We start from the raw sequence: 23,381 nt of genomic DNA on the forward strand, positions 1-23,381 counted from the left end.
CCTTGTTCCAGGGCCCAATCAATGACAGTAGAGGATAGAATGGAGTCCTTATAGGAAACGGGATGTCAGCAAGTGTAGCAAAGGTAGCTGTGAGAGTTGATGGGCTTATAATGAATATTTAGTAGCTTATTCAAAGAAGTGGGGTCAGAGTAGTTGTGAAAAGGAAGGAGTGTGTCAGAGAAAGGTGGAAATTGCTAGCAAAATGGATTAATGTTTCCGATTCCAGGTGAGAGCAGGAAGTGACACTGATACAGTCATTGTGTTGGGAAGACCCTGACTGACTCTTTTCAATTTAGTATACTTTTTATCCAGGTTAGCACTGTGGCCTCCTCTATTTTAAGTGAAAGCCTAAAACACCAACCTGTCTTGAATCTTTTAATTCATCAAGACTCTGTGACAAGACAGAGATTAATCATTGTTACAGGGTAATCAACCACCACCTAACCTTTGTACTCCGTGTTGATATAGTTTGTCTAGTTAAACTTCTAGTCACTAGTTATTGCTTTCCACTCCTCAATGGTGAAGATACAGGGATGATGTTTGACAATTTGGTGCCATTGTAGATTAATTTGGCCCTTTCTTTCATGTGAGCTGGTCATTGCCTGAAAAGTCCCATTCCTAATTGCCCCGTGAAGGTGAGCTGTCGTCTTAATCTATTTTCAGTTAGTGCATTTATCATTCCGTGCCTGAAGGTTGGTCAGGTCTTACTGCACACATTGATTAGGAGTTATGAAAGTCACTAAACATGAATCGACCATCAAACAAGGTTTTCTGACCTTCTAACCTTGGAAGGTTATTGATGTAACAGTTGAAAATGGTTGTGCCTAGGACACTACCCTGAGAAATCCATGTAGCAAAAGCGCGATAGGGACCAAACTGATTGACCTCCAAAGACTGCAACCATCTTCTTTTGTACAGACAATGTCACATCTTGCAATCAGCTGACATGTGTTACTTTATTATCAGAAGAGTTGTGAATGCTGAACATTGAATTGGTTAGTATTTAACCAACCGGCTTGATCATAAAATGGAGGAAATTAAGCATTTGAAGCTGGTTAGATCAGGTTGTTCTTATATCTGTCTGTCAGGAAATAACCTCCATACATAACATTACTTAATTTTACAACAATCTTTAAACAAAATAATTAACCATATTTCTAACTTGAATAGAACAGATGTTTAATTTTGAATTTCTTAAACATATTTAATATTCGGAGTTTGGTAGAGAAAAAATGGGCCAGCATTTAAGTAGCACATTCGCATTGTGAATCTTTGATTGCATCCCAAAGATTTTTGCAATTTTGAAATTACTGTTAAAATATAATCTGTGTTATAATGGGACAGCTAATTTGCTAGGTATTAAAAACATGATTGATAGATACGTAACCAGATCGCTGATGGATAACTAACGATTAGGACATTGAGAATGCTCCCCTGTGCTTGTTCAGGTAATGTCATGGGATCTTGTATATCCATTTGAGAAGGCAGATATGAGATCTTAATCTCGTCCCAAATACAAAACACCTAAGATTTCAAAGCTTCGTCAATGTACTTAAGGATCAGCCTAGTGTGCTAAGGTCACGCCAATGGGGCTTGAACCCCTGAGCTTCTGGTTCAGAAGAAGTACTTATGCCTGAAACGTTGATTCTTCTGCTCCTTTGATGCTGCCCTGACCTGCTGCGCTTTTCCAGCAACACATTTTTCAGCTTCTGGTTCAGTTATCAAGCATTGAGCCTATTATCCTACTTGTATAATTGTAATATATGATATTAAGTGCAGCTATATCGTCTGAGAGAAGTCAACTATTGACGAAGGATAGGAGCCTTTGATTTTTCATGGTGCTTGCCAAGTAGAACCTTGACACAGTCAGATATTTTTTGTTTGCATCTTGATCATAGAGTACTACTTTCATAAACTAATGTTGGTGAATGTTTGATTATAAAGTGGTAAGTTTGCTTTTATCTCTACATCTGGAAGGACCAGAATTTTACAGAAAGAACATGCATCAAATTTAAATATTACAGGCATTTGGAAATGACAGTTGTTGGAACCACATGTACAGAAGTATGAACTGATGCATTTTTGAAAGAAAAAATTAGAAGAAGCAATATAAACTGGATAGCACAACTTTAAAGCAGCAGTAAAGATTGAGAGGCCAGGGTGTTCAGGCATATAAATTTTGAAGGTAACAAGATAAGTTGATAAAGTTTTTTTTTAAACATGTGTTGGTAAAGACAAAAGTAGCCCTATTTTCCATCTTTTCTTTAAAAGTAGTCACTGATTTATGTGAGTAATCTTGATAGGCTGGCTTGTGTTCAGTTGTGTAACAGTACATTTGCAGTCCATCAGGAAATGTATTTGGCTTTCCTAAAAATTTGGAAAAAGGATGGGAAATGTATGAACACGATCCCCTACATGATGACAATTGTAAAGGCCTACAAACATTTCCTGTACTTAAAACGCACAACTTTTTCATTTGTGAACAGATTCCAGAACGGTACCTCTCGCAATGTATGAACTATAATTCTACATACTTATTTCAGTACAACTAAGATGTTTTTTAAAAAAATTACTTGCATAGGAAAATATCCCAGATGACTCCTGTAGTTATGGATAATAGCAGATATGAGGTTTTCTTTTGGTCATTGTTCCCCTTGACATTTCTTTCAGTATCCTCTAGTTCTTGAACATGTGAATTGTTCGTAATGATTTCATTCTTACTCTCTCTTTCACCAGGGCTTTGGGAAAGATACACTAATTTACCTGTCCATATTTTAAATTGCATTGTGGGAGAAATTAATGCACTTTAAAAACAAAGTATTGCACGACAGTCGATTTATAGACTTAAATCAGAATCACGTTTAGTAGAAAATTTTTGTAGCCAGTAAATCACTTTGTTTCCTATCCTTCACTATCCAGGTTACATGAAGAAGAAAAAACTTATAGAATTCTCCAGTGCAACTCCCCACAAAGCAGTAACACTTCGACTCGTGATTGCAAATCTCTAGAGAATCCAGAGGAAATATCACCTCTCTCTGAAGCAGATCTGCCGAGAGTTGAGGATGGGAAAACTCTAATAGAGAAGATGTTTGGAGGCAAACTCCAAACCACTATATGTTGTTTAAACTGTAAGAGCACTTCTCAGAAACAGGAGGCCTTCACTGATCTTTCTTTAGCCTTTCCACCTTGCCTTGAAGATGTTATAGAGGCTGGATTGACCCAGTCACTATCCTCAGCCAATTATGAAAGCACAATACCTCGATGTTGTACTGGAAATGTTTCTGATGCACTTCACAGTGAGCCTCCTGAAAATCATAGTCTTCAAGTGGACGAAATTGGACACGGATCAGACATGGCTGGTGAAATGCTGCAAAAATTTCCAATACAGTCCATTACTTCCATAGATTCCTGTAGCCCGCCCATGCCATCTGATAAACTGGTCACCGTTCACAGCAATAAATCCATTGAGCAGAATGACAAAACTAAGTCTGTCCCTCATCTAATAAATTATTTCTTGGCCCCTGAAATTTTGAATGGAGACAACAAATATTACTGTGAAAAATGTGCCTCTTTGCAAAATGCACAGAAGATTATGCAGGTGGTTGATGAACCTGAATACCTCATTCTGACCCTCCTGAGATTTTCATATGATTCGAAGAGTCACATACGACGCAAAATTCTAGATGATGTGGCACTTCCTCTTGTTTTACAGTTACCAGTTGAAAAAACATCTTTAAAATCACCAGCAATCAGCCAACCCTTGCTTTCTGATTCAGCTGAAAACCTACCTAAGAAATTGAAGTCCTGTGGGTCAGTTGACTCAAGTGATTCACAGCCAGTATCTTATCTCCTCTCTTCTATTGTGGTGCATTCTGGAATGTCATCTGAGAGTGGGCACTATTACTGCTATGCCAGAAACACCAGTTCAGGATCTGTGGGTCAGTTATGCTATAAGGCTGACCTTGCCGGTCTACCCTCTCAGGGTTGTGCAACAGATAACGATGAGTTCAACACTTCAGTTATTTGGCATGATCCAAACTGCAAAGAGACATCAAAGGAGTGGTTTCTATTCAACGACAGCAGAGTGACTTTTACATCTTTTCAATCTGTTCAAAACATCACCAGCAAGTTTCCTAAGGATACGGCATATGTCTTGTTTTACAAGAAACAAGGTGCTAATTGTGGAATCTATCCAAGTGCCGTAAATGGACTGTGGGTAAATGGAGAGCCACCACTGCAGAAGGAGCTCATGGATGCAATTACTAAGGATAACAAACTTTATCTACAGGTATTTTCCTGGTGAATTTTTGTACTCGTCAAGATGTGGGATTTCAGCAGTGAAAAGGGAATACTATCAAACTTTTTGCACCCAGAATTGGCAGCAAGCATTCCTGGATCTAACTTCCTTTATGTAATTTTGAAATCGTGAGGTATTGAAATGATCAGGGATGTTAGCTTTATGGTTTTATCTGAAAATGAATGCAATCATACAATTCCAAGTCCAAACCATCAATAATATTTCCAAAATCAGAGGCAATAAAAAAATTAATTTGAAGTGTTTGGAAAATTAGTGCTCTCAGGAATAATCAGCAGAAGAACACCTTCCCTTTCATGAACCCCTTCCTGTATTAAACCAGTATATTAACAAACGTTTAGTAAGTCAATGAGTAAGTGAAAGCCAAATGAAAAGCACTGATGTACTGCAGGCCTGCAGCCATTGGTTTTCACAGGCCAAAATAGTTAACTCACTATCCCTACAATTACCAAACAAAGTCTCATTCTAATGATCACAGCTGAATTCAAGTTCAGTTCCAGAGAAGCTCTAAATTTTCAAGTTTTGCTGCGAACCATTGAAATACTTTGAATTTTATTGTACAACTGTTAATTTTGCCTTCCTCCCCAATCACTCAGTATATTTTCAGAAATGAACCATACAGATAAGGAAGGTTGAAAGCCTAAATTCTGGTCTGTGTTGTTCTCGCCTGTAGTATAAGTAGACAAAGCAAAATTGCCTTCAGTTGGGTTAGTAGGTGGGGGGAGGCTAATCAAGTTCCTGACTGCCACCCAGCAGTCACTTTTGAAGTCTGGACACTAGATGAGAACAAAATTGTGACATCCTCCACAATCAAAACTCACAAATGAATAAAAGCTACTTGGCTGAAATACTGGAGGGTGATTGGCATTGATGGAATTGCACTCTTCAAGGAGGCACTGTTGAGAAAGCAGTAGCAGTTTAACACATGACTGCAAGCGGATGAATTTATACAATATTTGACTGAGGGCGGGTGGTACATATTGGATTGTTAACTTCCAACTGTGGAATGTTCAGAAAAAGTACTCTTTTCCCTCTTATCTCTGTCGAGTTTTGTTTTTTACCCAGTGATGCACAGAGACAGTGATTGAAAACTAATTGCCTTCTCACAGTGGGGGAACAGAAATCAGCATGAATCCTTTGTGGACTTCCAAATGGTCAGCTCAAGTGGCATCACTGAAGAATCTGCATGGGCTACCCATCTGGCGTGATGCTGCATGGCCTGATCTAAGTTGTCCATGTACTCTCAAAAAATTGAGAATGCATTGAACAGTAATTTTGAAATCACAAGGGATTGTTACGATCAAGGACTCTAGCTTTCTCGTTTGATCTCAAAATGCATGCAATCATGCAACTCCAAAACATGAATAAAATTTCCAAAATCAGATGCAATAAAAAAATGAATTTGAAGTGTCCAGACAATCAGTGTATTAGGAGTCCTGGAAACAGCCAGTGTTGCGCATGTATTTGGCACTTAATGTTTCAAGAATGACTTTTGATGTTCACTATTCATGGAACCATGCACAGATTGTTGTTGCTTTCTCAGTAGAATTTTCCATTAAATTTGCCATCTCTTACAATGCAGTTTTTTTTTATATAGGGCATGTGTAAAACAACAGAGTCTCTTCAGCCAATCAAATTGACACCCGCCCCCCCCCCCCCCAACCCCACTCCCAACCACAAGAGTTCAAACCAGGAAGTAACAAATGAGAAATATAAAGTGCAATTAATTAACTCATTTGCATGAATTGGAATGTAGGTTGCAAAATAAAGATTAGGATAAGGGACGGTTTTAAAGGAGACATTAAGTTTAACAATCTGGAACACTAATTTTCTTGAGAGAATGAGAACAAAGAGAACAAGGAACATTACAGCACAGGAACGGGCCCTTCAGCCCTCCAAGCCTGCGCCAATCCAGATCCTCCATCTAAACCTGTCACCTATTTTCTAAGGATCTGTATCCCTTTGCTCCCTCCCCCTTCACGTATCTGTCTAGATACATCTTAAAAGACACTATCGTTCCCGCCCCTACCACCTCTGCTGGTAACGCGTTCTGTGCACCCACCACCCTCTGTGTGCAGAACTTTCCACGCGTATCTCCCCTAATCTTTCCCCCCTCACTTTGAATTCATGACCCCTAGTAATTGAGTCCTCCATTCTGTGAAAAAGTTTCTTGCTATCCACCCTGTCTACACCTCTCATGATTTTGTAGTCCTCAATCAGGTCCCCCCTCAACCTCCTCCTTTCCAATGAAAATAATCCTAATCTACTTAACCTCCCTCATAGCTAGCACCCTCCATACCAGGCAACATCCTCGTAAACCTTTTCTGCACCCTCTCCAATCCTTTTGGTAATGTGGTGACCAGAACTGTATGCAGTGTTCCAAATGTGGCTGAACCAAAGTCTGATACAATTGTAACATGGCCTACCAGCTCTCGTACTCAGTACCCTGTCTGATGAAGGAAAGCAAGCCGTATGCCTTTTTGACCACTCTACTGACCCGGGTTACCAACTTCAGAGAATAATGGACTGAACACCCAGATCTCTTAAAATCCAATTTTCCCCAGTACTTTTCCATTTACTGTATAGTTCACTCTTGAATTGGATCTTGCAAAATGCATCACCTTGCATTTGTCCGGATTGAACTCCATCTGCTATTTCTGATGAGATTATACTTTTGTAAAGTTAAATGTTCAGGGCCAGAGATGTTGTTCAGAGTAATAATCATTTATTTTGTTGCTTAAAAACTAAATCCTAGATGTATCAGCATTATCCCTAACTATTTTAGCCATTTTGTGTGTAGAACTAATCAATGTGTCTCCTATTTTGTCGTGGTTAGTGTAATTCATTGCCAAATCAATTGAAGTCTTCAATAGCATACCCTGTGAAGGAGGAAAGTACTCTGATAGCACCCTCTGGATTTCGATGCTAAATGTCAGAAGTTACAATCCGATTTATCCTGTAATAACAATGAACATTGACAACCTATTTGTTACTACGGCAAAATCAGGACCATTGACCTTTAGACCGCAATGCATATTGTAAACATTCATTTTATCCTCCCACATCAAACTAGCTTTCTTATATATTTGATCACTTGAGCATTTATTTAGTCAATTGGATACAAATTGAAGGTAGAAGATGGGATGGAGGTGGAAGGTTGCTTTTCGGACTGGAGGCCTGTGACCAGTGGTGCTGCGTCTGCTGCTTTTCGTCATTTGTATAAATTATTTGCATGTGAATATAGGAGGTATGGTTAGTAAGTTTGCACATACACCAAAATTGGTGGTGTAGTGAACAGTGAAGAAGGTTATCTCTTGGATCAGATGGGCCAATGTGCGGAGGATGGCAGATGGAGTTTAATTTAGAAAAATGTAAGATGTTGCATTTTGGTGAGGCAAATCAGGACAGGACAGTTACTGGAGGGTCCTGGTAAAGGTTGCTGAACAAAGAGATCTGGAGATGCAGATCTTTGAAAGCGAAATCACTGGTAAACAGGATGGTGAAGAAGGCATTTGGCATGCTTGCCTTCATTGGTCATTGCATTGATTATTGCATTAGGATGTCATGTTGTGGCTATACAAGATATTGGTTAGGCCACTTTTAGAAGAATGCATTCAATTCAGGTCTCCTTGCTATAGGAAAGATGTTAAACTTGAGAGGGAGTAGAAAAGATTTACAAGGATATTGTCAGGTTGGAGCTACAGAAGGGAGGCCGAATAAGCTGGGACATTTTCCGCAGTGGGGTTGGGGGCTGAGGGATGACCTCAGGTTTAAAATCATGAGGGGCATGGATAGGATAAGTAGACAATGTCTGTCTTTTTCCCAGGGTGGGGGAGTCCAAAACTAGAGGGCATAAATTTAAGGTGAGCGGGGAAAGATTTAAAAGACGTCAATAAAATGTGGCACTGGAAAAGGCACAGCAGGTCAGGCAACATCAGAAGAGCAGTAGAGTCAACATTTTGGCCCGAAACATTGATTCTTCTGCTCCTTGGATGCTGCCTGATCTGCTGTGCTTTTTCTAGCACCACATTTTATCGATTCAGCATCTTCAGTCCTCACTGACTCCAAAGACTTAAAGGAATGTTTACAGCAATGTTTGCTGCCAGAGGAAGTGGTGATGGTGGTGATGAACAGGAAAGGTTTACTGAGATGTGGGCCAAATGCTAGTAAGTGAGACCAAGTCAGTTTAGGATATCTGGTAGGCGTGGACGAATTGGACTGAAGGCTGTATTTTTCTATAGTTCATTTTTGTTTTCAGTGGTCCTCTGTATGGATCCTGTGTGCTAGTCTCTCTCCCTCCCACTTTTAATCACTTTCCCTTTTCATCCTTTTCCACATTATATGTTTACTTGTTTACTTCTTTTCCCTACCCCTTTAAATCATTTTAGAATGCCCAATGTAAACTTAAGCTGTGCTGAACTGCTCCACAGCCTCGTTTAAAATATAGACAATTTCGATCTATGCACTCCTTCAGCTTCACAAAGCATACTTCAGCAATTTATTCCATAAAATGGACAGAAGTAAAACTGCCAGCTAATAATAAGGTAATGGGCAGTGAGGACCTTGTCTCCTTTACGAGCATGTAATAACCCATGTTTTGTGCGAGCTGTTACTTTTTTTTAGTTTGGGGCCTTCTCTTGTGGGCTGTTTGGCATTTACTGCTTAGCACTGGTTATCCCTCTAACCACTGTTTTGGAATGCTAGTTGGCAAAAACATTGATCTCTGTAATTATAGTTGTTAAAGTGCTGTTGGAGATAAATAGAAATTCACTTTTTATTTTCCTTCCCACAGGAACAAGAGCTAAATGCCCGTACCAGAGCATTACAAGCATCCTCCACTACATGTTCATTTCGTCCACGCGGTTTTGATGACAGTGACCCACCAGGGAGTTGCGGCCCAAGTGGTGGAGGAGGAGGAAATGGTGGCTTTAATACTATTAGCCGGCTTGTCTTCTGAGACTCCTTCTGCAAGACCGACCTTTTTTTTTCTCTCCCCTTCCTTCTGTTGAATGGGGACTACATGTAACGTGTTCATCAAGTCACTCTACAGAGCAGAATTTATTGATGAAGCATCAAGCATGCTTCCAACTGTTCTTTGTTTCACAGCCTGTTTGGCATTTTGAAAAAAATGGCTTGACTCTATATCCTTGCTAATTCTTAAAATAGGGAGAAAAGATTCAAAAATATTAATGATTGCAATAGTTTTTAATGTTTGTAGGTTTCTTAACCTTACAGCTGAATCTAACCTGATTATATTTGCATGTTTGAATGAATTTTGTAAATAAGATATTCAGCATTTAATGTGTATTTGTATAAAGGCTGTAAATATATTAAGTGAACTTTTCAAACCCATAACTATTCAAAACCTGGATTTTAAATTGCCAAATTTCTATTATTGCATTTCATTGATGTTATCTTTCATTGTGTAAACAACATCTTGCAATTTCAGGGAGTAGTGTTTGTCACAGATTTGGTAGCCATTTTTGCTCTTTTTTTGTGTGTGTGTTTATGCATGTGTGCCTTGATCTGTATAGACAAGGTACAATTAGGACCCAAGAATTTAAAAGTTATATTTTCAAGCTTGTTTTGAAAATGCACATCCTTGAGAGAGGGAGGAGAATTGCTTATATTTTTGTCATAGATGTAACTTAACATGTTAAACCAACCCTGCCATCACTTGAAGAGATCTAAGGTTTATTGCACATGTATACTAAATATAAAAGGCTAACAAAAACATTTGTTCCTATGTTTGCTCATGGCTAACACATTAACTACTGAATAATTCCAAACATTGACAAACTTATGAATGTGTTGAGAATTGTTCTAGCATTGGGTGGACTACAATGCTAACTAAGAACCTATTGTAAAACTGAATATTTATAAATATTTAAATGTATAGGAAATATGACTGGGGGAAAGAAACAACTTGTTATTCAATATCAGTTTTTCACTAAATTATTTATTTTTAATTTAGAAGTGCACTGCTTATACATTCGGATGTTTCAAAACATTTGAACACTATTTTAGTAACTATTTCCAACTTGATCTAGGGACTAGTAATAATCAGTGATTGTTGAGTTTTCCTTTAATTGGTATCAAATATCAATTGCAAACAACAAAACTATTCATTCTATTTTATATGCATTTTTGGCTTATTTTTAAAGCTCTAAAAGTTGTTTTCCTTTTTCCTTAGTGTTTTTTTTTGTAAAATCTTTATCTTCAAAATAATATGTACGGTTTTTTTGTTGAGCCCATTTTGTATTGTAGGGCTTTGACAATAAAGCATAATGCTCGTTACAATTGTCTTCAGGCTTCATCTTCCCAATTTTTCCCCATAAATGAGTCTTTCTGACAGTTTACTGGATTTATCACATGCCCTAATCTTTGGTTTTGGCAAATGCCAAGTTAATGTGATACATGATTGTGACTTTATTTTACCTGCTAAGCAAATTTTATTTGTCATTAATAGAAATAACTAAACAACAGCAGTGATACAGAAGTTTCACAGTTATTAAACTTTGAAAAATAACGAGTAATTGTGACTCTTGGCAGAAGGGCTGTATTAAAAAGTGTCTTAAAGAAGGAGTTGGGGGTTGGATTGGAAGTACAGAGCTGAGGACAAAGGCAATTTAAATTAAAGTTGCCAATGATGGAGCCATTAATATTTCAGGGTTTACAGCAAGCTAGAATTGGAGAAATTCAGAAATCTTGAGTGTTATTAAGATTAGGAGGAATTACAGAGAGAGGGAGGAACAGGGATTTTGTCAGACCATTTCTGCCAGGATAGCAACCACATGGGTGATAGGTGAACAGCATTTAGATTGAGTTGAAACGTAGACCGTGTCAAAGTGTGGCGCTGGAAAAGCATAGCAGGTCAGGCAGCATTCAAGGAACAGGAGAGTCGTCGTTTCTGGCATTAAACCCTTCAGGAATGCTACCTGACCTGCTGTGTTTTTCCAGTACCACACATTTCGACTCTGACTGTCCAGCATCTGCAGTCCTCACTTTCTCCTAGTCGCTGAAATGTAGACAGCCAACTTTTGAATCAGCACAAGATAGGAGGTTAGTCAGGAGAGCATTAGACTAGAAAATAACAGAGACTTAATTCAGGAGCAGATGAGGGAAAACAGGTTGTGTTCTAGAGATGAAGGTATGTTGTGCTGTGCTCTGTAACTGAGGAGTGATGCAGAAATTAAGTATGATTTTAAATTAAAATCAAACAAACATTATTATAATTACATTTGGAGCAAGGAAAAAAAATGATAAAAATCAGACCTTTTTTTGTGAGGTGGTTGAAAATTGCTCCCAAATACATGTACTATCATTGTGTGCATTTTCTAGAAACACCAGGGGGAGCCACCTAGCAATTATTATACCAAACGATAGGAAGATGTCCTCTCAAAGCAACTTAACTCACTACTTCCTGGAAGATGACAGCACTGTAATTATAAGATACTGCATCAAACACAACTGTGTCACAAATCACTAGGACTGAACAGATATTGTCATTTAAAATAAGAACGGATTATAGTAATTGTGAATTTCAACAAATCCACTGCCAACAATGAGGCTTGCAAACTCTGGGAAAATTCTGAGCGGTTTGATGATGGGATATTCTGACCAGATGACACATGCTCATATTATAGCCAGTACGATTTTTTTATACAAATGTTGTAAAGGATTAGTCCCTGTTGTTAAGTAATTTTGTTCATTATGAAATTGTGTGCCAATTTCAGAGAGCAAGGAAGACATCTGGGAGCAGGTGAGAAGGCAAGCCAGCAGTATGGAAGGGAAGAGTTTGAATATGGAGAGATTAGAAGAGGGGAAACCAGACATCGGAGGAACAGTGATTCCACCAGTAGCTAAGGGCTGCTGAAATTACTATTTGTGGTCATTCTCAGATTTCCGCTATACCCAATGGTATTAAGAACATAGAACATAGAACAATACAGCACAGAACAGGCCCTTCGGCCCACGATGTTGTGCCGAACTTCTAACCTAGATTAAGTACCCATCCATGTACCTATCCAAATGCCGCTTAAAGGTCGCCAATGATTCCGACTCTACCACTCCCACGGGCAGCGCATTCCATGCCCCCACCACTCTCTGGGTAAAGAACCCACCCCTGACATCTCCCCTATACCTTCCACCCTTCACCTTAAATTTATGTCCCCTTGTAACACTCTGTTGTACCCGGGGAAAAAGTTTCTGACTGTCTACTCTATCTATTCCTCTGATCATCTTATAAACCTCTATCAAGTCACCCCTCATCCTTCGCCGTTCCAACGAGAAAAGGCCGAGAACTCTCAACCTATCCTCGTACGACTTCCTCTCCATTCCAGGCAACATCCTGGTAAATCTTCTCTGCACCCTCTCCAAAGCTTCCACATCTTTCCTAAGGTGAGGCGACCAGAACTGCACACAGTACTCCAACTGTGGCCTAACCAAAGTCCTGTACAGCTGCAACATCACTTCACGACTCTTGAATTCAATCCCTCTGCTAATGAACGATAATACTCCATAGGCCTTCTTACAAACTCTATCCACCTGAGTGGCAACCTTCAAAGATCTATGTACATAGACTCCAAGATCCCTCTGTTCCTCCACCTGACTAAGAACCCTACCATTAACCCTGTATTCCGCATTCTTATTTGTTCTTCCAAAATGGACAACCTGACACTTGGCAGGGTTGAACTCCATCTGCCACTCCTCAGCCCAGCTCTGCATCATATCTAAGTCCCTCTGCAGCCGACAACAGCCCTCCTCACTGTCCACAACTCCACCTATCTTCGTATCATCTGCAAATTTACTGACCCACCCTTCGACTCCCTCATCTAAGTCATTAATAAAAATTACAAACAGCAGAGGACCCAGAACTGATCCCTGCGGAACTCCACTTGAAACTGGGCTCCAGGCTGAATATTTACCATCTACCACCACTCTCTGCCTTCGACCGGTTAGCCAGGTTTTCTATCCAATTGGCCAAATTTCCCTTTATCCCATGCCTCCTGACTTTCCGCATAAGCCTACCATGGGGAACCTTATCAAATACCTTACTAAAATCCATGTACACTACATCCACTGCTCTACCCTCATCCACATGCTTGGTCACCTCCTCGAAGAATTCAATAAGACTTGTAAGGCAAGACCTACCCTTCACAAATCCGTGCTGGCTGTCCCTAATCAAGCAGTGTCTTTCCAGATACTCATAAATCCTATCCCTCAGTACCCTTTCCATTACTTTGCCTACCACAGAAGTAAGACTAACAGGCCTGTAATTCCCGGGGTTATCCCTATTCCCTTTTTTGAACAGGGGCACAACATTCGCTACTCTCCAGTCCCCTGGTACCACCCCCGTTGCCAGTGAAGACGAGAAGATCATTGCCAACGGTACTGCAATTTCCTCTCTTGCTTCCCACATAATCCTAGGATATATCCCGTCAGGCCCGGGGGACTTGTCTATCCTCAAGTTGTTCAAAATGTCCAACACATCTTCCTTCCTAACAGGTATCTCTTCTAGCTTACCAGTCCATTTCATACTCTCCTCTTCTACAATACGGTCCCTCTCATTCGTAAATACTGAAGAGAAGTACTTGTTCAAGACCTCTCCTATCTCTTCCGACTCAATACACAGTCTCCCACTACTGTCCTTGATCGGACCTACCCTCGTTCTCGTCATTCTCAGGTTTCTCATATACGCATAAAATGCCTTGGGGTTATCCTTGATCCTATCCGCCAACGATTTTTCATGCCCTCTCTTAGCTCTCCTAATCCCTTTCTTCAGGTCCCTTCTGGCTATCCTGTATCCCTCCACTGCTCTGTCTGAATCCTGTTTCCTCAACCTTATGTAAGCCTCCTTCTTCCTCTTTACCAGACATTCAACCTCTCTCGTCAACCAAGGCTCCCTCACACGACCATTTCTTTCCTGCCTGATAGGTACATACATATCATGGACACGTCGTATCTGCTCTTTGAAAAAGTTCCACATTTCCACCACATCCTTCCCTGACAGCCTATGCTCCCAACGTATGCTCCTCAAATCCTGCCTTACAGCATCGTAATTTCCCTTCCCCCAATTATAAAATCTACCTTGTTGTGCGCACCTATCTCTCTCCATAACCAAGGTGAAAGTCACAGAATTGTGGTCACCATCACCAAAATGTTCACCCACTAACAAGCCCACCACTTGTCCCGGTTCATTATCGAGTACCAAATCCAATATGGCCTCCCCTCTGGTTGGACAATCTACATACTGCGTTAGAAAAGCTTCCTGGACACACTGCACAAACATTGAATATTTCAATGATGGTTTATACAATTGCCAAATTGGCTTACTTATAACTTGTAATAACCCAAAACTCACTGATTTTCACACTGAACCCATTACCAAAGCTTCCCTGACTTATACTAGGTGCAAACAGGTTCTGGGCTGAATTTTTAAGCCCAGGCTGGGGTGAACACAAAGGTGGATGGGTGTGGAATATTACCTTCTAGCAGCACACCAGTTCTATGGTTCCTTCTGCCGTCCAGCAGATCCCAGGACAATGTGTGCACAAGGGGCCAAACATTGGAACTTATCCCTATGAGTAGAGGCCAAAAACAAATTCTCAGGGAAATAAATCTTGAAAACTCTTAAAAATTCACTACCTACATATGTAAGGGCACACAAGGAGAATCAAAAGGCTTCAAATGCTAGACAAGCAGCCAAGGGAGCTGATGATAATTCGCTTCCTCTGGAAGATGATAAGAAATAAGAGCTGAATTAGACTATTTGGCCCATCAAGCCTTCTCCAGCATTTGATTCTGGCTGATGTTTTTCAGCCCCTTTGTCCTGCCTTCTCCCCGTAACATTTGATTTGCTTAACAACAAAAATCGATCTCTGTATTAAATACACTCAATGACTTGACCTTCACAGCCCTCTGTGGCAATGAGTTTCACAGATTGACCACTCTCTGGCTGAAGAAATTCCTCCTCCTCTCAGTTTGAAAGGGATGTCCCTTCATTCTAAGACTGTACCCTTGGGTCCTAGTCTCTCCTACTGGGGCAAAATATCTTCCCCATGTCCATTCTATCCAGGCCTATAAGTTTCAATCAGGCCCCCCCACCCCCCACTCCATCTTGCAAAACTCCATCAAATACAGATGCAGAGTCCTCAACCACACCTTATAATGACAAGCCCTTCATCCCCAGGACCATTCTTGTAAACTTCCACTGGAACCCCATCAGTTATTCTCTGCTGGTTTTTGAAGGCTTCCCAATAATCTTTACAACATTATATGCTTTTTCTTTTGCTTTTGTGCTGTCTCTGACTTCCCTTGTTAGCCATTGTTGTCTCATTGTCCCATAGTATGTTTCTTCTTCCTTAGAATGAATTTCTGCTGTGCCTCCCAAATTGCCCTGAGAAACCCCTGCCCTTGCTGCTCTACCATCTTCCCTGCTAGGACCCCTTGCAATTAACTCCACCCAGCTCCTCCCTCATGTCTTTGTAATTACCTTTATGGTGAATCTGATTCAAGCTTCTCCCTCTCAAACTGCAGGGTGAATGCCGACATATTATGGTGACTGCTCTTTAGGGGTTCCTAAACCTCCAGCTCCTTAATTAACTCTGCCCTATTAACATCAACAAATCCAGAATTGTAACTGGGCTCTACCACAAGCTGCTCCAAAAAAAGCATTTCACAGACATTCCACAAATTTCTTTTCTTGAGATTCGCTATCAACCTGACTTTCCTAATCCAGCTGCATATTGACGACCCCATGAATATTGAAATAGTGCCTTTCTCACATGCCTTTTCTATCTCCTGATTTATTTTCTGCCCCGCATCCTGACTACAACAAGAAAGCCTGTACACAACTCCCTTCAGGGTCTTTGTGGTTCCTCAATGCTACCCACACAGATTCTACGCCTTTTGACTTTATATCACTTTGTGTTATAAATTTATTTTAATTTATTACTAACAAGGAAACCTCTCCCCTTCTGCCCATCTGCCTGTTCTTTCAATAGGATGTGAACCCTTGGATATTTATTTCCCAGCCCTGATCTCCTTGCAGCCAGGTGTCTATGGTATCCACAACATCATACCTGACAATTTCAATCTGTGCTACCATCTCATTTACCTTGTTTTATATACTGCATGTATTTAAGTACAACACCATCAGTCCTGTGTTAACTGCCACTTTTTTCATCGGTGTACTTGTCTAAATTTAAAATTCTTGCTCCCTGTGTGAATGAGAATGAGAGCTTTATGGAGGATGAGCAAATTGACCATAGCACTGTGGTACAGGGAGCCATCTGTTTTGTCTAAAGTTAGATTCCTGACCCTTTCCATACGCTCTGTCCTTTGATTTGTTCTGGAAACTTTAATAACATCTGCTGAGTCCATTCCTCCAGCCTTTATCTTTTAGCATAATTTTCCATGCAAGTGAACTCTCGCCCACCACTATCTAGTTTAAAGCCCTAACCATAATCTTAGTTACATGATTCACCAGTAGTCTGATCCCAGCATGATTCGAGTGGAGTCCGTTCCATCAGAACAGCTCCCTCCTTCCCCTGTACTGGCGCCAATATCCCATGAATTCAAACCTGTTTCTTCCACACCAATCTTTGAGCCACATGTTTACCTTTTAATCTTGTTGACCCTATACCAATTTGCTAATCACAAATGCAGTAATCCAGAGATTAGTGTGTGTTTTGCTTCTTACTTTTATCCCCTAGCTGCTCATATTCCTTCAGCATATTTCCTCTTCCTACCTATATCATTGGTACCGATGTGGACCACAACAACTGAATCTTTCCTCTTCCACTCCAAATTCCTCTGCAGCCCAGATGAAATGTATTGAACCTGGGCACCTTGCAGGCAACACAGTTTTTGGGACTCTCAATCCTGGCCACAGAGAATGGGATATGCTCTTCTGACTATACTATTTCCTATTACAACTACATTTCTCTTTTCTCTCCTCCCTTGAATGGCTCCCTGTACCACAGTGCTATGGACAGTTTGCTCATCCTGCATACAGCTCTCACTTTCATCCTCACAGGTAGCAAGAATTTTAAATTTAAACAGGCTTAAGTTCCAGCATTACTTCCTGGATCCCTCTACTTGCATCATTCATAGTCACACCTCCTGTCCCTGATGACTTCGCAGCAGTTAATCTAAGGGGTGTGACTGCCTCCTGAAACAGCATCCAGGTAACTCTCCCCCTCCAAGTGAGTCTCAGTATGTGAAATGTAGACTCCAGCTTATCAACTCTTAGCTAAGTTCCTCAAGCAACCAACATGTGCTACATATGTGGTGTCTCTGAAACACCACAGGATCCACCAGCTCCATGTCATGTAGTTACAACACATCACCTGTTTCTTCATCTCTATCTTAATTACTTAGGTCTTAATCTGATTTTTAAAAATGTCATACAAACATAGTCACAGAGATGTACAGCATGGAAAAGACTCTTCGGTCCAACCTGTTCACGCTGACCAGATATCCCAACCCAATCTAATCCCACCTGCCAGCACCTGGCCCATATTCCTCCAAACCCTTCCTATTCATATACCCATCCAAATGCCTTTTAAATGTTGCAATTGTACCACCATTTCCTCTGGCAGCTCATTCCATACACGTACCACCCTCTGTGTGAAAAAGTTGCCTCTTAGGTCTCTTTTATATCTTTCCCCTCTCACCCTAAACCTCTAGTTCTGGACTCCCTGACCCCAGGGAAAAGACTTTGGTCTATTTTTCCTATCCATGCCCCTCATAATTTTGTAAACCTCTATAAGGTCACCCCTCAAACTCTGACGCTCCAGGGAAAACAGACCCAGCCTGTTCAGCCTCTCCCTGTAGATCAAATCCTCCAACCTTGGCAACATCCTTGTAAATCTTTCCTGAACCCTTTCAAGTTTCACAACATCTTTCCGATAGGAAGGAGACCAGAATTGCACGCAATATTCCTACAAAGGCCTAACCAATGTCCTATACAGCCGCAACGTGGCCTCCCAACTCCAGTACTCAATACTCTGACCAATAAAAGAAAGCATACCAAACGCCTTCTTCACTATCCTACCTACCTGCGACTCCACTTTCAAGGAGCTATGAACCTGCACTCCAAGGTCTCTTTGTTCAGCAACACTCCCTAGGACCTTACCATTAAGTGTATGAGTCCTGCTAAGATTTGTTTTCCCAAAATGCAGCACCTAGTATTTATCTGAATTAAACTCCCTCTGCCGCTTCTCAGCCCATTGGCCCATCTGGTCAAGATCCTGTTGTAATCTGAGGTAACCTTCTTCACTGTCCACTCCACCTCCAATTTTGGTGTCATCTGCAAACTTACTAACTGTACCTCTTATGCTCACATCCAAATCATTTATGTAAATGACAAAAACTGGTCTTTTAGTTTGTAGCATGTAAATATTTCCCCTTTTTTTTCTTCAATGTGAAAGTAACCTAAAACAAATAGTTAAATTAGTAGCTATCACCAACCGATGAACTTATGGTTTACTTGTGATGTCACTCTTTTCTGCTGTGTCCCTGATCCTGGGCTTCAATTTATCCTGTTTAAAAAAACATCTTGAAAAATATGAGCCAAAAAAAGCAAGCAAAAACTTACTCTTCCCCTCTGCTGAACTACCATGCTGTCTCCAAATTGCATACTTAATCAGGTTGGGGCTCACTCTGGATGTGATCTCTCCTTCCCAACTATGCCAACCTTATCAATCATATTATTCAAAAGCCTTTACCCCAAGAGCAACCTTTTTTCACATACCCCTACAAATCTGAGAAGATGAAGGGATCCCATCCAGTCAGTCTAGAAAAGAGAGTACTAAGAATAGGAGTCATGCTTGAAAGTGAGCATGCTTCCATTACAACAAGAAAGGACACATTGACATTGATTGCTGGAAGTTATGGGATAAGCCTATAGGATTTATTAGGGTACAACATGTCAGTGAAGCAAAAGCACTTAGATCAACAGCTCGACAGACAAAGCTATGTCTTTATCTGCAACAATAAATCCATGTAAAATAAATTGTTTTTTTTTGGGAGGGGGGAAGGTGGTGAGAGATGAAAAAGATCCGATTGTTATGAAGAATTCTTGTCCAAAAGAAAAGTCACACCCTACTCCAAGTGAGGCAAGGAAACCCATATTTGTACATAGGGATACATGGGCCACTCAAGCATTTTATTTGGAGAGAATATGAATTGAATACCAAGGTTTTAATAAACAATATTGACATAGAGTAATGCCCATATCATTGTTTTGAATACAATCTAATGTTTGGACTGGTAACAGGGTTTTCTTTTTTGTATTGGGCTCTGGCTACCAACCACCTGTGGTTGAGGCAGGTCAATGCTAACAATTCTTTTCTATGCTTTTAAATAAATAAACTAGTTAAACCACCTGAGCAGTTTTGACCTATAGTCGCTAAAGTTTGAAAAAGTGAGAGGAAATCTAAATGAAGTATATAAGAATTAAAGGGGATTGACAAAGTAGATGTAGAGCAGTTGTCTTTCTTTGAGGGACAATCTAGAATGAGGGGGCATAATTTCAGGAAAAGGGTTGGCAGATTTAAAACAAAAGATCATGAGGAATTATTTGCTCTCAATGGCTTGTGTATTTGAGGAATTGACTACTCCAGACTCCAGTTGATGCTGAGGCATTGAAAGAATTTAAGGAGGAAATACATTTTTAATAAGTAATAGGTTGAAGGGTTCCGGACAGCAGGCAGGAAATTGGTGTTGAGGTGAAAATAAGATCAGCCATAATTACATTGAATGCAGATCGGGCTCTATGGGTTGAGTTACCTACTCCTGCTCCTAGTTCTTCTGTTGGTGGTACACTGAAACAAGGCGAAACAAACTTACAAAATGAAAACAAAATTAAATTAAAACTTAAATTAAGTTGTCATTTCTGAAGGTGATGGTGCACTGTGAGAGGGGCAGTGGGGGTAGGGGGGTGGTCCACACAATCATGACATGTCTGTATTGTGATAATGGAGTCCATTGATGTAACCATGGAAGAGGGACAGACAGTTGGGGATGATGACACCTCTACTGTCCGCTGCATGGACCTGTTGATGGCCACCTTGGCCACACACAATAACAGGTTCAAAAGGAGGTTCTTCAATCTGCCTTCCCCTCTTTGCACAGAACGCCCATAGATCTGGATTATAGGGCTGAAGTACAATAAAATACAGAAAAGCAACCCCTTTAAATTGGCACGACCACAGCTCAGAACCCCAAATTACTTCAACACTTCTAAATTGTGATTCTAACATTTTTTTTAAAGAGGGCTGATACAACCAAAATTTGCTGAGGATGTAAATGAATTAGCTATCTGAAGACAGAGACAGAGGCAGAGAGACACGCATGGAATGTCACTCGCCGCTGTGGCATCACTCACATCCAATTTCCTAGTTCTTAACACATGCCCTTCCTGGGACAACTTGCCACTCAATGGATTCCACTAAACAACTGGCATCCCTTGTGTCTGCACCATTTGTGAAACTCCACAGGGCACCCGGGTGAACATGGGCATTCCAACTTGACCATGTTGATGAGTCACTAAACATCCACATCCCTTTCCTAATAGCACATCCTGTTAACCCCATAGGATTCACAATCCCCCAAGTCCCCTCCCAACCCATCTACATTCACCTACATCAACTGCCTTTCCCACCCAGACCCTGGCATATGTTGTGATCTACGTTTCTTTGAATTTTGTTTTCCTCTGCACTGACCTCCTAGGTCCTTGGATGGCAGCAAATTGCAAAACTGGAAGTCAATGCTGAGAATGATGTCAGCACACAGCTAAGTGTGACACACATAATGTGGTCATTTACTGCCCATGTCACTGTTGCATGAGTATTGCTGCATGCAGCATTCCACCCCAGATCCCCAGTGGAAAGAGGGAGGAATTCCATATAAAGAATCCTTAGATGGACCAAGCCATTTCTAATTATTTTTAATCAAATGTTTGGACACTTTATGACAACTCCAGGGAAGGTGGAATTTGAACCAAAACTTCTCGCTTCGACGTAGGGACATTGTCAACTCACCACGAGATGCTCCATGCTGGTTACTATTCTTTTGAATAAATTGATTAATTAAACAATTGTTAGTCAGCATCTTGGCACACAATAACAGCTTTCATGAAATGCAAGCACTTACCACTGGAATCTTTGCAAATTCAGTTTGTTCACCCATAGTCAAAATTTCATAAGTGTTTCAGGAGAACCGCTTTATCAGTTTTCTCACTTCTAACACTGGACTTTACCAAAGGGTTTTCTCAGACAGTTAGCAGATGAGCTGGGTCACTGGTCTTCTTCAGTAGATCCAAACAATATCCAAAACAAGCCATCAATCTAGGTATGTGATTTCAAGTAAACAAGTTTAAGCAATTAGCTTAAGCCATGGCTTCCAAAACTTAAAAAAAAGTCCCAAGCTCTTTGTAATGACTCTTTGTAATTAGCAGTCCAAGTGAACCACTGTCCAAAATTCTTAAAATATAAATCCTCAAAAAATGTTATGAATGAAACATCTCCACCCTTAGAGAAATGGAATACTGTTTTAAAATATATGTTTCATTGCAAAATGTAACCGAGCAAAAATATTTTTAAAATTAAGGCAAATCCACACACAGTCATTCACTCTTTACAGTTAAATAATAGTTATGTCTAGCCATCTAGTTATCGGATAATTTTAAAAAAACTTAGATAAAGAATCAGCAATACATTTGTTTTCCTGCAATGTGGACAGTTTTTAAAATGTTGAGGCTGTAATATAGTCTGGCGTTCCGTTCCTTTAATTTTTTCCACAAAGGCATAATTCAGAAATCCCTCTGCTTCAGTTCCTTAGAGCTGATTAGGTTACTTTATTTAACTCGAGATAAACTTGTTGAGCCTCAATCAAAAAAGACTTATTGATGATTTCCTTCTGATTATCCAAATCCCCAAAGAAAGTTTCAGAAAAACAAATTTCTGTTTGTCGTGCCAATTTGGTCTCCAATGATGGAACCGGTTTAGTTATACCTCAGGACCCTCCACATGGAGGAAAATTTCCTAGAAGTTTTTTTCCTGCAACTGCTGTCTTCTTTACCTCAACTGGTCTTTTCATGACCATTGGAGAAGCTACTACGTCCCACCATGCTGATTACTTCAAAACACAGCATTCAATGCTCCTCTGGTGGTAAAGTTATGCCTTTTCACAGCAAATGGCTTTGAATGGCTCTTAAGTCCCAAAGTGTAACAACAGGCTTACCTGCCTCATTTCAAGGTCAATGAGTTTTTTTTTTCTTTTGACAAGAATTCCCTGTTGTTCTCAAGTATCATATTTACCATTATAGTAAAAACAAGGACTGCAGATGCTGGAAACCAGATTCTAGATTACAGTGGTGGTGGTAAAGCACAGCAGTTCAGGCAGCATCCGAGGAGCAGGAAAATCGACGTTTTGGGCAGAAGCTCTTCATCAGGAACAGAGGCAGAGTGTCTGCAGGGTGGAGAGATAAATGAGAGGAGGGTGGGGGTGGGGAGAAAGTAGCATAGAGTACAATAGGTGAATGGGGGTGGGGATGAAGGTGATAGGTCAGAGAGGAGGGTGGAGTGGATAGATGGAAAGGAAGATAGGCAGGTAGGACAAGTCATGGGGACAGTGCTGAGCAGGCACTCTGCCTCTATTCCTGATGAAGGGCTTTTGCCCAAAATGTCAATTTTCCTGCTCCTCGGATGCTGCCTGAGCTGCTGTGCTTTACCAGCACCACTCTAATCTAAAATCATATTCATCATCCCCATATTCATACCAGTGTTTGCAATTAGCCTCACAGCTATAACTTGGGGACAGATTTTCCACTGGCCAGACATTGTTATGCCAATATTAATGGGAGTTCAGCATTGGGACCCTGTGGAATCGTAGCACACTCTGAAAACATTGCATGGGAAATAGAATTTTCTACTGGGAATTATGCAAGGCTAGGATCCCTCCAAAGAGTCTCCATTTAAGTTGGACATTTTGGATGGTTCTGATGGAATTAATTAAAATGGCTTCTCAGGTGAAGTGGGATTATTAAATAAATAGTTTG

The 23,381-nt window shown here is 40.4% G+C and overlaps 1 protein-coding gene and 1 long non-coding RNA gene across 3 annotated transcripts in view; one reads left to right on the forward strand and one right to left on the reverse strand.

Annotated features, from left to right (window-relative positions):
• usp38 (ubiquitin specific peptidase 38) overlaps nt 1–10,620 on the forward strand; it is a 37,885-nt gene extending 27,265 nt beyond the window's left edge. The window contains exons 10-11 of the mRNA XM_043674155.2: nt 2,920–4,288; nt 9,108–10,620. Coding sequence (XP_043530090.2) covers nt 2,920–4,288; nt 9,108–9,272 — 1,534 coding nt within the window. The 3' untranslated portion in view covers nt 9,273–10,620. The remainder of the gene's footprint in view (nt 1–2,919; nt 4,289–9,107) is intronic.
• The window catches only part of LOC122539384 (uncharacterized), a 50,302-nt gene that overhangs the window by 17,913 nt on the left and 9,008 nt on the right, over nt 1–23,381 (reverse strand). For both annotated transcript variants that reach the window (XR_015753329.1, XR_006309062.2), the window contains exon 2: nt 21,476–21,669. This is a non-coding gene — a long non-coding RNA (uncharacterized LOC122539384). The remainder of the gene's footprint in view (nt 1–21,475; nt 21,670–23,381) is intronic.

The sequence above is a fragment of the Chiloscyllium plagiosum genome, unplaced genomic scaffold (assembly GCF_037043375.1).
Source record: "Chiloscyllium plagiosum isolate Xiang-an unplaced genomic scaffold, Cpla_swu_hap1 HiC_scaffold_36, whole genome shotgun sequence".
Lineage (NCBI taxonomy): Eukaryota > Metazoa > Chordata > Chondrichthyes > Orectolobiformes > Hemiscylliidae > Chiloscyllium > Chiloscyllium plagiosum.